General features: G+C 39.7%; 1 protein-coding gene across 1 annotated transcript in view; it reads right to left on the reverse strand.

Annotated features, from left to right (window-relative positions):
• Positions 1-456: 456 nt before the first annotated feature.
• Positions 457-16,937, reverse strand: part of LOC147011938 (protein kinase C alpha type-like) — a 334,968-nt gene continuing 318,487 nt past the window's right edge. Inside the window, exon 16 of the mRNA XM_085857692.1 lies at positions 457-3,010. Coding sequence (XP_085713818.1) covers positions 2,828-3,010 — 183 coding nt within the window. The 3' untranslated portion in view covers positions 457-2,827. The remainder of the gene's footprint in view (positions 3,011-16,937) is intronic.

Here is a 16,937-nt window from a genome sequence, read left to right on the forward strand (position 1 = left end):
AGGCATGAAAATGCCACATTTGGGGATAACAGAGCCAAACATAATGTGTGCGGGGAGTACATGCCCACATATATACGCAGAGGACGTGAGGCTGAGCTCATGCACAATAAATGTGGGAGAGAAAGGAGAGAGAGAGAGAGAGAGAGAGAGAGAGAGAGAGAGAGAGAGAGAGAGAGAGAGAGAGAGAGAGAGAATGTATGTATGTATGTATGTATGTATGTATGTATGTATGTATGTATATATATATATATATATATATATATATATATATATATATATAAAAGTTTATATATATATATATATATATATATATATATATATATATATAAAAGTATATATATATATATATATATATATATATATATATATATATATATATATATATACACACACACACACACACACACACACACACACACACACACACACACACACACACACATATATATACACATATATGTATACATGTGTATACACACACACACACACACACACACACACACACACACACACACACACACACACACACATAATATGCATAGCTCTGGCAGGAGACCATGAAGAATGTATTCACATGCTGGACATGTCAAAGTAAGGGTCAACCATTCGGGGGTATTATGCATCAAAGTGGCATCACCATCCTATAGAATAATTACGAATGATGATCACATTATTATGAACAATGGCAGGAGGCTAATATCATATTTGTAAGAAATGATACAGCTTCATCAGATGCATGCATTGGAGCGAAGTGCCGAACGGGCATTGTGGTGTGGTGTAGAGAGTAAGGGTTTGAAATCAAGGTTCAAGATCACAAAGCTCGAGTTTTGATTTCAATCAAATTCTTATATTAGTTCATCAATCCCCTAAACATCAATTCATCAATCCCCAAATATTCAAGAAACGACCAATATCATCACAACGCAAATATAAGGTCAGCCAGCTTTAGTTATGCACGAAGCTTGGCGAGAGGTCAAGAGATGTCAGCGGTGGATTTGAAGTTCTAACGAGTGTATAAAGTCGAACATTAAGACAAATTTTTAAGGATCCAATGTCTGAACTGATCAACAACTACAAAGGTGCATGCGTAAACAAACACATCCATGCAAATGCATTTCTGCCAAATTGAACCCGAGGAAGAATCAGAATTAAAATCCTACATGAAGGATGATAAAAAAAAAAAATCAGCACCCCGACATTACTCTGCATAATTGTCGGAAATCCTCAGATTACTCCAGCCTCGAGTATGATGCATAAATTATGGCTTTTATAAAACCCTAAATATTTCATCATCATGAGTCCTTTTCATTCAACAATTAAGCTGGTATCAATGTGATGATTAAAGTATGGACTGGAGGGATGGTCTAGAGAAATGCCAACTTGCCTTTGAGCTGTCTTGCCTATTTTATAATCTCGACCCAGCTATAAATGTCATCCTGGTGTTTCACATGCATGCATCAATATGTGCACTGTCAATCAGATCGACGTTAAGCCAGAAAAACCAACCGACAGCCAGCGTTAGTTGTTGTGGATGTCAAAAACCTCATGGTGTCTTTAAGCAGGTGTTACGTCTGCTAGCATTGATCGATATCAAAGGCCCCAATGGGGTTTCTGGGAAGAGCACACGAGTTTTCGCTGGTATCTTGAACTACGTACAAATGTTCAAATCACCTTCAATTAAACATCAGGCCAAGAAATAAAGACTTGGGCAAAACCTTTCCCTGTCCGATCCCACAAAAAGGTGGGAATGATTGGGTCCATTAAAAAGAAGTGGAATGTATTGATTAAATTCGTATAATTGTAGATTTTTTTCATTGAAATCATCAAGGCTGATTGGAGCACCTTAATGTGCTCTTTTGGTTTTAAATAAGCTCATTAATTTTCTCTTTTGGTTTTTAATTAATCTACTCTATTGGTTTTATTTCCAGCAAAATAAAAAGTTAATACAACCTCCCTGCAGCTGAACGAGCAATTATCTGCGAGTATTAACCGTTAAATTATAAATTATGAAATCGCAAATTTTATTTTCTGCAAGTACCCCAAAACCCAGTCTAAAAATATCGAAACTTTCTACATCATTTAACAGTATTCAAAAACCATTGATTTAAAATGATTTATTCAATTAATCATTTTTTATTAAGAAAAATCCTTTTTGGTCCCATCTTGAAAACAGACTTGGTGTCGCTTTTTAAAAGATTCGTTTTTTTTATTATAAAACCAGCCAAACAAGCTATGGTCTTAAAAGAGCAACCTTTTGTTTCACTACCATATCAAATGTATGCAAATTCACATAGTCTCTGGAAATGCGTCTCGGTTATGTAAGCTACAGACGTGTAAATCATTCAGAAAAAGGGTTAAAAGTTCCTAAACGACTTAGGTAAACATTTTGTTTTTTAATCCCATCTTATTCGAATATTTCAGTACATTTAAATGTGCTGGATTCAATATCCCTTTTCTGTATTTAGAAAGTACACCTAAGTGATATCGAAAGGGGTTATTGTGGTAAATGTTTGTGCGAAGGAATGATGAGTCTGCTTTTAGCTATCGACTGGGGATTTAGAGGGGAAGAGATATATATAAACACTACTGCACCATGGACGAAAAGGAATGCCAGGACGGATTGTTGAGACGTGAGAGGAAGGGGAAATATATATATATATATATATATATATATATATATATATATATATATATATATATATATATATATATATATATATATATATATATATATATTTGGATAGGAAGGAGAAGGAAGAAGGGAAATGAAATGTGAATCACCACGCAAAAGGGAAAAGGAAGTTTACGGTCGGTGGGGCATGGACGGCTAGACGTCGGTTGTGGCAAGTGGAGATGGAGGACCAGTGTCTGATCCAAAGTCTGCATTGATGCAGGAGAATCCACCAAACTCTGACTGGTCGATGTTGGCGATCACATACTGATCCGGGGGGGTCAGCACAGGGGGACCTCGAGTGAAATATTTGTCGAAATTCTCAGCATTGCGCCCACACTGTAAGCACAGAACACACCATTATTGGGTGAAAGTCTCATTACTTTCACTCACTCCTCTTTTTTATCGTTATTCATCGTGGAGTTTGATACATCTTCAACTATCTTTGTTTCATCGTGTTTCCTGTTATAAAATATCTCCAAAATTAAGTGTCTTTCCCATGCAGTCACAATGGACAACTCAGGCCAATGTTAGTCAAACTTGAACTACAAGGTTGGACCAATGTTGGCCAATCTTCAACTGCCAGGTCAGATCATTGCTAGCCAAATTTGAACCATGAGGTTAGATGAACTTTGTCCAAACTTAAACCCACAATTTGGGCCAATATTGGCCAAACATTAATCACCAAACTGAGATAACTTTGAATGTCTGGACTCAGATATTAGGATTGATGCAACATGTTATTGCCAATCAATAACAGCACATTTGGCCAATGGATTATACTTAGCCAGTGAACCCTCTTAGGGTGTTGCTAAAAGGGGTAATAGTTATGTTTTTGTGATGCTAAATCCATGCATCCCAAAGCGACAAAAAACTAGTATTATCGTCATCGCATAGGACAGTTTATAGCTTGCCATTCTAAATTTTTACATCACTATGCAAAATGCCAAGGTTTCTGCACAGACACATACCCTTAAGCTCCATGGTTACCAGTCAAAACTAGTTTTGTTTGAGGCAACATTCCCAGAAATCAAGAAAAATCAAGAAAAACAAAACAAAACAATGTAGAAATGCCAGAATGCTTTCAAAGAAATATCTGACCCATCATATATCACAAAGATAGATAAGAAAGATAAAAGAGACGAAGTAAAAGAAAGACAAAGAAAAGTCAGTTAAAAGAAAATTAGATAAAGTATATAAAGAATTTGAAGAACTTGAGGAGGAAGGAAAGATAAATGGTGAAGTAAAAGGAGTAAAATCTTTTAATCCTTTGATATAACAAAGGTTTTTAATCGACTTAAAAATATTTATTTATATAAATAGTTAAAATCAAATCTCCAACATATCATTTAAAAAAATATTTCCACAAAATGAATTTGGTGCAAATGAATCACTGTGATGTCTGCAATAACGACTTCAAAAACGAAAACATACACTTACAATCATGTCAACACCAAATAAATGCTGGAATACTTCCTCCTCCTTCTGATAAGGTTCATTGTGATGTCTGCTCAATGGACTTGTCAAAACATAATATTATTTTAAAAAACGTTCGATCACAAAAACACAAACAAAACTCAGGAGAATGATCACCGTCAGAATTTATCAATTGCTCATCTTGCTAAAAGCACATTAAACAATATTATGAAAGACATCTTAAACCTAAAATGAATAATAAGATGCTTAACAAAACTAAAACAGAGTTTGTGGTTGAAGACATGCTAATTGAGCATTTTAGGTCATATGAAATTAAAGATTTTTTGGTGGAAAGAAGCAGAACAAAAATCAATGGCTGTAGCAATTGAATGAATTTTGAAAATCCATATGTTGAAACTCTAATTAGCATAAGTTTGAGAGAATTAAATACTTTAAGTTATATATGGCAGTAAAATTAAATATGGTAAAATAAAATAATGAATAAAATTACAGGAAAGAACAAACAGTTCATATACCTCATTTTATTGCTTCATTTCAAGATTTCTTAGATTGTTATATTTATGAAGAATTCCAGTCTTGAAAGGGATGTAGATGATAAAATAGAAGGAAGTGGATTTGATGTTGGTAAGATCATTTTTCTGCATTTGCACATCTTAAAATCAGAAGCTGTTTCTCCAAAGCTTCTTCTTATACTGACTTACCAAAAGCGATAAAACTTTAAAATGCAGTTGTTAATGTTCAAAATGGAGATAATAAATGTTTCCTCAGGTTTGTTCTTCCTTACCCATGTCATCCTCAGTGGAACCCTGAAAGAGTGTCAAATTATAAAAATAAAAAAATGAGAATAATTTCTATGTTAATTAAAGGATTAGAATTTCTAAAAAAGTTAGAGGATGTCCCCTAATTTGAGAAAATGAACTATCTATCGATAAACATATATGGACGAATGGATACAAAGTTCAAGTGTTCATTTTTTTTCCAAACACTACAAAAAAAATGAGACACATTGACTTTTATTTTATATTTTAACTTCCAATAAATAAACCCATTATACTTACATCAATATTTTTTTCAAGTCTATCAACATCTCAGAGAAAAAGTAGGAAACATTCATATGTAAAAGCTGCCTCAATGTCTTCCACACAAAATACAAATTCGCACAACATTGAAAATACTGCTGAAACCATAAATCGATAGCTAAAAGCAGGCTTAATAGTGGAATTCAAAGATATACCATATTTTCCAATGTATAAACCGCACTTTTTATCGGCAAAAAAGGTAAAAGTGCAGTTAATACAGTTAACTCCACTGTACGTAGAGTGCACTTAATACATGGGTATAGAACAAAAATCAGTCTCAAAAACGATCAATGCTGAATTTCAATTATATTCCAATTGAACACTTTTTTTTTTAGCAGTCGGAACTGGTGTTAATCTCAATTCCGCTGTTTAAATTTAGAAAAACGGTCAGGTTAAGAGTTTGTACAGCGTTTTATTAACCATGTGCGGATATTAAATAAAGCCATGCTCAGAAATGTGCGGGATGCCCGGAGACACCCGGAGTTTTGGTGCATGACATATATAGAGCCTCACGGCTCCGAAAATGCCATTAAACACAAAAGAAGAACACCTGGTCTCACATCAAAAGAAGAACTATTCACAATAGCTCGAGTCAAATAACAGCACCCACCTCAAATAAGCTTGCACGCAATGTGACGATGAGCAGTACTGCTCATGAGAAAGACTGATTCACCATCATGCTCACCTGCACCGCAGACAGTGGCAAGCTTCCCATGTATGTCATGTTGAAGAGGAAGACAATGCCAAAGCCAGGTTTCTAGCCAGTGTCATTGTTCGTGCACAGCAGAAGGGGTGGATAAATGAGGGACTGATCCAGGACTGGGTGCGCAAGGTGTAGAGTAGTAGGCCAGATGGCACTGTCTCCCACCGACGTAGAATGCTAGTTGTGGATGCTTTCAGTTGTCACAAGACCGACGACACCAAAGTGCTGCTCCATCAGACCAACACTGATCTCGTCATCATCCCAGGCAGGATGACATTGCTCCTGCAGCCCCTCGATGTGTCCATCAACAAGCTGTTCAAGGATGGGCTATGTCGCTGCTGGTCCAACTGGATAATGAGTGGGGAGAAGACCTACACCAAGAGCAGAAGGATGAGAAAGGTCGACCTTCCGATGATCTGCGGCTGGATCATCAAGGTGTGGGAGGAGATACTGTCGGACATCATCAAGCGAGCACTTCTGAAATGCTGCATCTCCAACAACATGGACGGCACAGAGGACGATATCATTTGGGAGAAGGAGGCTGCAAATAACGGTGAAAGCAACAGGAACTTGCTCTACTCTGATTCGGCCAAGGAGTTACGCGCCGTCTTCGACAAAGAAAGCATTGACGAGGATTTCCTCGGGTTTGGCTGTAAAGCTTCATCAAACCCCAATGGCCCTTTTCAGGGCCACATATACGCAAGAAATATGTATGATACCGGTATGAATCTCTTTTCTTCCTTTTTCTAGTGACAATTTTTATTTGTAATATTAAAAAATAGATAAAAATAGAAATTTCTTGGTATCCTCTCCTCTCTCTTCAACTTCTTGAAAATGAGTATGACTATTAGACAAAATTAAGTGGACATGGGAGTCAGCATGTTGATACCTCTGTCACTTATTCCATAGAAAGTTAATGTACAAACATATTTAGATCTAGATCAGAAAATAAAATTATCAATATATTCATTTATTTTAAGGGTGAAAAACATGGTTGTGGTTAATACACGGCCACGGTTTATACACTGGAAAATACGGTAAATATAACCATAAAACATCCAATCGTGATATACAATGACTTTAAAGTAATCTTGAAAATATAGACACTGTTTCTCCAAATCCAAATCAATCCTCCACCAAATCTTACGAAAAACAAATTCCTCGTGGTTTCTGTAATTATACCAAATAATCAATATAATAAATTAGAAATATATAGAGGAAAAGATGCCTCTCAGGAGTTTATAAAGAGATTTAAAAAGATGCTAATCAATTTTCTGAGGTCATGCTGAAAAATTATAAACAAATGGTGTCAACGCAAGATGAGGACGAGGAGTTTAAGAATTCTAATATTTGTGACGAAGCAATTAATGATAAACCAAAAGTTGGAGACCATTGTTATCTTAAAGGTAAATATAGAAGAGCTGCTCTTCAAAATTGTAATCTCAATTTTAAACTTCCTTCTTTCATTCCAGTCGTTATACACAACTATTATAGTCAGTTATTCAGAAGAGAATGAAGTCAAACACCTAGATACACATCAGTTATTCCTAACACAGACCACAATTACATCTCATTTGTAAAAACAATCCCATCTAACAAAACGATTGCATTTCTTAATGCATGCAAATTTATGGCATAGCAAGTCTTTTACCCACATTAACATAAAGTTTCACATCACTTCAAAATCTCCAAACCATTTAGTCAGACCCAGATAAAATTTAATTCTTATCATGAAAAGGAATTTACCCTTGACTACATGGTTGCTTTTAAAAGCTTTGATTAAACAAAATTATCATCAAACGAAAACTTTGATGATTTGGGTAAAACTTATATATATATATATATATATATATATATATATATATATATATATATATATATATATATATATATATATATATATATAATTGATGAAGACCATCAACATGTGCAAAATCTGGAAAAATTCAACCGAAAAAAAACCCCTCATGAATATCATGATTTGGAACTCAAACCAGATGTTCTACAATTAGGTGATATATTTGAAGCATTCAGATAAGTTTGTCATTATAAATATTCATTTAGATTAGACATAGCCCATCATTATGCAACTCCTGGATTAGGTCAGAGTGCTCTGTTAAAGATGACTATCTCTGTTAAAGATGACTACCATTAAAATTAACTACCAGAGACCTGTGGAACATTCGCGCAATGTAAAATGTGACTTCAAGTCCTCATATCACCAAAATGGTGGCTGTATGATTGTTCAGGTTCCATCGTGGGTGGAGTCAGGCCAGCTGTCCAACCAATGGGTGGAGAGGAGTGTTGCAGATAGATGGACAGATGGACAAACAGGTGTATTTTTTCTATAGAATACTGGCATAGATATGCTTCAAATGATATAAGCTAACATAAGTGGAATATCACAAGTCTATTTGAAGAGATATGCAAAAGCAAACAATACATATCTTCCAGATTATGATGCTTTGAAACACAGTTCTTATTTAATGTATTTTGATACTAACAATTTATATGAATGAGCAATGACATATGAATGAGCATCGCTGGATGCCGGCATTGGGTTTGAATCTCGATGTTCCCCAACCTGAGAGTACGAGCGGTAAATAGTAAATTTGACTGGTCGTCACGGTGTAAATTTTGCTAAAGTACTGCTAAACTCAAGGTTGTTGGATGTACAAACAAGGCGATTTGTGTTCTGCAGTGTTTGAAATATGAAAAAAAAGTTTTAAATGCTGTAGGAAAAACACAAAACAAACCATTGAATCAGAATTTTACCACCATTGATACATTTTGGATAAAAAAATTTTTACACCACCTTATTTAGCATGTAAAATTAGTTATTCATGTCTGTTTTTTTGCGTCCTTTATAATGCCCTTAAAAAACAGAGAGTTTCATGTTTGGAATGATTTTCAAAAATTTTGGTTGACTGCCAGATAGGCAGACAGACAATACTGACAGAAGCATTTGCTTTATCCTGCTGTGCGCACAAGCGCATGGGATGAGGTGCCGGACAATTTTGCCAAATTCAGAGCAAAAGTTGTGCGAAACTACATGTTTTCTGGAAGTGCAAACAAACCGAGTCGTGCATCTAGTGTTCAAAATGTGAAATTTAACTGAAAAAAAATTCAGAAGTTCCTTGATTGTAGATTGACAGGCACACAGACAGAGTGAAAGACTGCACAGGCATATTAGACTGTGAGCCAAGGGGCTTCTGTAGTTCCCTCTGTGGAAGTACCTCATACTGTTGTGGGAATGATCCTGAGGGGTTAACAAAACTGATGAGTATAATGACAGTTATTTCTTACTATTTGTTTAGATTAAGCATAACATCAATAATTGTGAGGTGAAATATGCGTCGCTATACATGCAATGAGATGTTTGTTTTCCCTGCCATACTGTTGTTTATTTCCCACAACAAACCACTGGCTGTGTGTTTTTATGGTATTTTTCTGTTTAAATGTCCTTACAAAGTGCACACAAGAGCTTTCATGCACAATATGCCACCAAGGAGAATGTGTAAATGTGGTGAATCTGCATTGAGAAACCAGCAATTAGCTTCATCACAGGAGCTGATTTCCAAGGTGAGATGGACTGTAAAAGCCGGCGATTAGCTTCACCATGTGAAGCCACATTGGTATGGCATGATGCTTGCTGGTTATCTAACGCCCTATTTTACGTTAACAGCTGCTCATGAGGAGAGCCGTTAACACCAGAGAGTGACAGTCCCGCCCGATGAGAGGGAGTTTTTTGGAAGAACGGCTGTCGTGCAAAAAGGAAGTGAGCACCTGAGAACAGCAGAGAGAGTCTGTTGGAGTGTGCAGAGATTAGTGTACTGGGGTCATGAATGGTTTGATCCCCACAGCGAAGAGGGCTTTGAGGAGAGTGACAGTTATGGAGCTTTTATACTGGATTGCGCCAGAAACCTTCCAACATGCCAAACTCTGCTACAGGACTCGCCAAAACACTTCACCACACGTCGCTCGAGAGCCCCAGCTTGTTTGAACTGAGGATAAGTACGTGAGTTGCCACGTTGTCATTATTTACACCAAGCAGAATTAATACATTTATTTTGTAAATTTATTTGTAATTGTCGTGATAATAATACATTTTTATAAGCAATTTAAGTTTGAAAAAACAAATAAAATAAAAACACCCTGAGGACATACCCACGGGAGAAGTAGGTGTAGCCCAGAAGTTTGGTACGATTTCACAAGAGTTTGAGGGAGTAGTACAGTGACAACACGTGACAGAAACTGCACATATACTGTATATACATACATACATATACATATTACATATATATATATATATATATATATATATATATATATATATATATATATATATATATATATATATATATATATATATATATATATGGAAAGACACCCACATCTCTCACCTGTGAATGGAGGGAATAGCCAATCAGCTCTCACCTCATCAACTAAACCTAGATGGATAGGTTTATATCAATAATTGACACCTCCCACACTACTCCAGCTGAGAAGCTGCATAAAGCAACCTAAGTAGGCCGACACAAGGTGAGCGCTTTGCTGTTTCGAACCCTTCCCAGAGATCCTCCACAACTATAAAGACGTTCACACAGAGTACACACACGAGAATACCAATGCGACACACCACCTCAGCTACCGGACCGGTTTCATCGCTTATTGGTGAATCATCAGTGATAGCGCAGCCAACAATGCATACCAATAAGGCTCCCACGCATGTACCACGTGCAAACATCAAAAGCAGTCAACAAATAAAGAAAGAAAGAAAGACCCACCCACATCTCTCACCTCTGAATTGAGGGAATAGCCAATCAGTTCTCACCAAATCAACTAAACCCAGGTGGCGAGGATTATATAAATAATTGACACCTCCCACACTTTGTCTTCCGATGTGTCCGAGCAGTGCTTGTGTCCGGACGGCTTGGCTCTGAACGAGTTCGGTGGGATTTGTCTCCAAACGTGTCCCGGCGGTAGTTATATCCAGACGGGAGTTTTCTCTGGAGGTGTCTGGATGGGAATGTGTCTTCAGATGTGTCCGAGCAGTGTTTGTGTCCAGACGGCTTGGCTCTGAATGTGTCCAGTGGGTTTTGTTTCCGTATGTTTCCCGGCAGTATTTATATCCGGGCGGGAGTTTGTCTCTGGACATGTCCAGGTGTTGTTTATCTCTGAATGAGTCTGGGCGGTGTTTCACCCCCGACATATCCGGGCAGTGTTTGTTCCAGAAGGTTTTTGTCCCTGGACGCGTGTGGGCGGTGTTTGTCTTCGAAGGCATCCGGGCGGTGTTTACCTGCAGATGCGTCCGGGCAGTGTTTGTCCCTGGACCCGTCCGGTGTTTGTCCCTGGACCCGTCCGGTGTTTGTCTCTGGATGGGAGTTTGTCTCCGTAGGTGTCACGGCGATATTTATGTCCGGACAGGAGTTTGTTGCTGGATTTGTCCAGGTGTTGTTTGTTTCTGTATGATTCTGGGCGGTGTTTGTCCCTGGATGTGTCCTGGCAGTGTTTGTCTCCAGACGCCTCTGGGCGATGTTTGTCTCCGGATGGGAGTTTGTCTTCGGATATGTCTGAGCAGTGTTTGTGTCCGGGCGGCTTGGCTCTGGATGTGTCTGGTGGGTTTTGCCTCTGGACATGTCCGGGCAGTGTTTGTCTCCAGGCCGTGTTTATAGTATGACCAGTAGAAAATGGATTCCAGACATTTTGTTTCCGTCTTCACTGTTATTCTATGCAGAATCATTTTGATGAAACTGTATGAATCATAATTGACGCTCCACGCACATCTCCTTCACCTTCCTTCTCACCTCACACTGTCTTCCCTTCTCCCACCCGTCCTCAATCCCCCACTCCTCTTTGCTCCTCCTCCCTCCATCTCTTCAGTCTCCCTGCTCTCTCTCCCTCCCGTCTCTCCCTTTCCTCCCCTCCCCTTTTGGTATTCCCATCAGCTAAGCGACGGCTGGTATTTGCTCGTGTGTGTTTGTGTGTGTGTATACATATATATATATATATATATATATATATATATATATATATACATATATATATATATATAAATATATATATATATATATATATATATATATATATATATATATATACATATATATATATATATATATATATATATATATATATATATATATATATGCACACATATGTATACAGGGTGGCCATAAAGTCTGGAAACAGATAATATATCATTATGTTACTGTTTGAAGATGCTCTTGACAAAAGACCAACGCGTTGAGGTGATACTGCTGAGTGGACGCGAGGGCTGGACATATCGACGGATAGCAGAGCACTTCAACACGTCATCCCGGAAAATGAGACACGAATCATCTGAGGCAACGCTTCACGGGTGCATGTGCAGGGATTGATGGAAATGCTGCATTAACGCACCGCGTTCATTGCAATTTTACACACAGCGCATTGACCTGTGAATTTCTCATGAGGGGCAACACATTGAACATATCATGTATTGTAATGAAATGTCAATAAACCATTTATCATGTACATTCACCTGTGTTTCTTGACTTTATGGCCACCCTGCACATATATTTGACATTAAATTAATGTGGATGGGACAATACATCATCCAACTACACAGCACAGCCAACCAATGGATCATACAAAGTCCGAGTAAACTCCACTCCACATTTGCGACCCGCAAATCTTCTCAAGCCAAGAGGCACAACTAACCACACGTAGCCATTGAGAGCAAATGAGTTATCAGAATGCGGCAATGCCACTCATCATTGGATTCCCACTGATTCCTGGTCATTAAATGTTTTTTTTTTTTTTAATCTGGTGTTCTAATTATGTGTGTGCACAGCTAACTGTGCATGCCCTAGTACCTCCGGGTTATCAAAAGACCATGTTTTGGTTCTGCATGTGGATCGGGATGGGTGTGCGGGTTGATGTGCTTTCTGCAGGTGTTGTGCATGTGAAAGGTGTGAGTGAGTGAGTGAGTGAGTGGTTTTTCTTTTTGTATGCCTTGTCGATGCTCATATGAGAGCTAAAACAACCCTAACCGCCCTAACCCTAACCGAGCTGTTAGGGTTAGGGTTGATAGGGTTAGAAGTGTTGTTGTGTGATGGCATGTTGGCAGTGTGTGGAGCAGTGCATTGCAGTGGTGGGGTGATTTTTTGTGGCAGTGTTTGCATACCAAAGCTATTGTTGAACAGACCTGAATCCTTGGTCTTGCACCAACCTCTTATAGATTCTTCAACCAAAGGGTTGTACTGTATCGTGTATATGGAGATCATTGGTTTTGTTTGTTAGACCACCTCTCTGTTCTCTAACATGCCAGGCTTCGAGCATAAATCGTCGGTGTTTGTTGGGCGTGACATTCAGTACACGGGTTCCTCCTCGGTCCAGTTGATTACCCGTCTGTATGTGGTGCTGTGCATATGAGAAAAGGTTACATCACCTTTTGCCTCCTGGTCACCACAAACAGCTTGCAAATACCAACTCCTTGACATGTCTTTGCTCTTGTACTTCGACCCACAAGGAGGATGCAAGGAATTGTGCGTGATGATTTCATCACCAAGTCAATCTGATGATGAGATTGTCATTTACATATCCTGGCAAATGAGGCGAAGTGACAACCATTTGTTGACGCCTCTCTGTGTGCTGCGTTGTATATTGTATTTAACACCACTCAAGTGGAAATGAGTTAATAATCTAGAAAGTGACATCCTTTTACGTATGCTCCCCTGCCACATGAGGGACAATTTACACTTGCATCTCTTGGCTGGGCTGACTTTTTGGGCACATGGCCAATTTCAGAAGTAATTTATTTCGAGCAAATGACCCATGGAGACTCTTTTTTTTATTAACAAAAAACGAGACTGGTTCTCCAGTGATGCATTAACTGTTAAGGTGAAACGAAGTAAGTAATGTAAAAATGGCTTCCTTCGCCATTGCTGACACCAAAACCTCTCTGAGCTGTCCCATGAACGAGAAGATTGTTGCAGTATGATGTTGCGGTTTCTTTCACTAAATACTCATACCTATGGTAATTAGGCCAGCCTGTTTACCATTCTCATCTGAGTACGTGACTTTCAAAATGACGTTTGGATGCTAACTTGGCCTTTCGCCAATGCGCTGTGTCTGCATTTTCAGTGACTTGGTTCTGCTCGTCTGGTCACTTTTAACCTGCCAATCCCCTCAAAAAAAAACTTGCAAGTGAAATATTCTAACATAATCTTCAGCATCTAAACGAAAAAGTGGAAATTTCAAAGTGGTTAAACAAAATTGTGTTCCTGTATGCAAATCAAACACACGAGCATGTAGGACATTCAAGAAACATATGTGGATGAGACTTAGAGGTGTTTCACTCCTATCATTTCCTGTAATTACAAGGGAGTAGCCACAGTGGAAAACACACACACACACACACACACACACACACACACACACACACACACACACACACACACACACACACACACACACACACACACACACACGCGCGCGCGCGCACACGCGCGCGCACACACACACACACACGCGCGCGCGCGCACACACACACACACACACACACACACGCGCGCGCACACACACACACACACACACACACACACACACACACACACACACACACACACACACACACACACACGCACACGCACACACACTTCTTTTAGCAATAAATTAAAAAATCCAGTACAATTTCACTTGTGGGTTCAGAACCAAACAAACAATATCTTTATAACAGCCCTTACAGCCCCCACAGCTCCGAAAGCTCCAACCCCCTCTCAAACATGACGAATATTAAATATAATATAAAATATAATTTCCATCAATGATTTGGATAATGGGGTAAAGAGTAAGCTTTCCAAATTTGCAGATGACACAAAGCTTGGAGGTGAGGTGGATAGCAGAGGGGGTGGTGATCAGATACAGGAAAGTATTGATCCTTGCATAGATTGGGCAAAAGACTGGCAGATTGAATTTAACCTGAGCTAGTGTAAGGTGTTGGAGATGAGAAAGAACAATGAAAATAGAGATTACAGGATGCAAGGGGTAATTTTGGAGCGTGTCACACAGGAGAAGGATCTGGGGGTGGTAATAGATATGGGAGGTAAGCAGGCAGCACAGTGCCAGGGCAGCTACAGGTAAAGCAAATTGGGTTTTAGGTTGTATTCGGAGGGGGATCAATTATAAATCAAAAGAGGTGGTGTTAACATTGTACAGGAATTAAGTGAGGGCCACTTCCAGAATATTGTGTGCAGTTCTGGTCACCACAGTTCCGGAAGGACATAGATGCCACAGAGAGGGTTCAGCGTTGGGCTACTGGATTGATTCTGGGCCGAGCTCGACTCAGCTATGATGAGCGGTTGAAGGAGACGGGGCTTTATACACCAGAAAGGAGGCGGTTACGAGGAGATATGTTCGAGATGTTTAAGGTCATGAAAGGTAGAGATAAAATAAGTGTAGATGAATTATTCAACAGGGTAGACAGTGATAGGACCAGGGGCCGTAGCTTGAAAGTAAAGAAGAGTTAAGACGGTAGTAAGGTAGGGGACTTTCACTCAGAGTGTAGTTAATGCATGGAATGATCTCCCTGGAAAGGTGGTGGCAGCAGAAACAGGAGATAAGTTTAAATTAGAACTAGATAGGTACCTGGAAGTTATGGAAATTGACGGGTACAGGGATGTTGAGCATTGATGGGTGATTGTGTACGGAGTGCTGTTGGTGGGGGTCTTGTCAAGGGGGGTTGTCTGGTTGATGTTGTGTGTTTTTAACCAAGCCCATACCTCCTCCCCAAGGGGAATAGGGGGGGGGGCTACAAAAAATATATTTCATAAATTAAAAACATCTTTTTTTGCATTTTCTTCCTTGGATCTTGTGTGGATGGGTTAGTGTCGTGCTCGCGCAGGAATGATGGGCTGAATGGCCTCCACCTGTGTTGGATTTCCTTGTTATAATCATTTTAAACTTACCCTGCACATCCACATGCCACAGATATGTCCTCCCCATTGGTGCTCAGAAGCACCCAATCCAGAAAAGACACACATGTCACATGGGTGTGTGTGATTATGATGCTGGGGGTGTGCTTATTACGCTGGGGACGTGGTTAATGGTGGAGGGGCATGATTACAGGGATTAGTGACCATGGTAACACCAGCGGCTTCGGGGATAAAATGGAACAAACTTGCAAGAACAAGGGGCGTGTGCACGAATGCACGGAGAACGTGAGGGATTAGTCACCAATGTGAGTGTTACGGTGAGAGCGTGATTTAATAGGGATGAGTGACGGATGGAAGCATGGGCATGGATGTGGAAAAGGGGTGTGGTTGTAGGGATGAGTGATGGGTGGTCACGTGTGTGTCATGAGGTTCGTGTACTTTGCGTACTCGAGAAATCTTCACACGATGCGCTCACGCCTGTTACGTGCGTGACGATGCCACATTTACAGCCTGCCTTTGTCTCCCCAGTGAACCGGGGGAGGCAAGGGCAGGATGAGAGATGTGAAATGTGCTTCGTGCTGAGAAGATGGGAGGGTGCTCTGTTCAACAAGGCGTGTCATGTGATCGAGGTTGCTCTCTCGTGTGCGGCAAAGTCCTGAACATTGGTCATGGCATGGGGAGACGAGGAATGCTTGTACGTCCTCATCCTCGCTCCGTAATTCACTTGGTGCAAAATATGACGCCGAGATAAGCTGTAGCAGCCTCTATCACCCCCGTGGAGGCTTTAGCAGCGTGCAGGATGAGTGACGAAGTACAATCCCGAAACATACGTGAGCGACACGGCATGTAGCACAAAATTCTGAGACTTACGTGACATCTTGTGCTACATGCCCCCAAAGATGGGAGGGTGCTCCGTTCATCGAGGCGTGTCATGTGATCGAGGTTGCCTCATGTGCGTCCCCATGGAGAGTCCTGGATAGCCCCAAATGATGTCATCGATACGTCATCAGTCCACGCGACCTCATCCAGACAACCGCGTTGATCGTTCCGTGTGAGCAGCGCCACACGGTTGCAAACAGCACCGAGCGCCGCGGGTGTGAAATGCAAATTTGAATGTGCCACATTCGAAC

Source organism: Eptatretus burgeri, chromosome 15, assembly GCF_056783735.1.
Source record: "Eptatretus burgeri isolate ZD-2024b chromosome 15, Ebu_testis_v1, whole genome shotgun sequence".
Taxonomy (NCBI): Eukaryota; Metazoa; Chordata; class Myxini; order Myxiniformes; family Myxinidae; genus Eptatretus; species Eptatretus burgeri.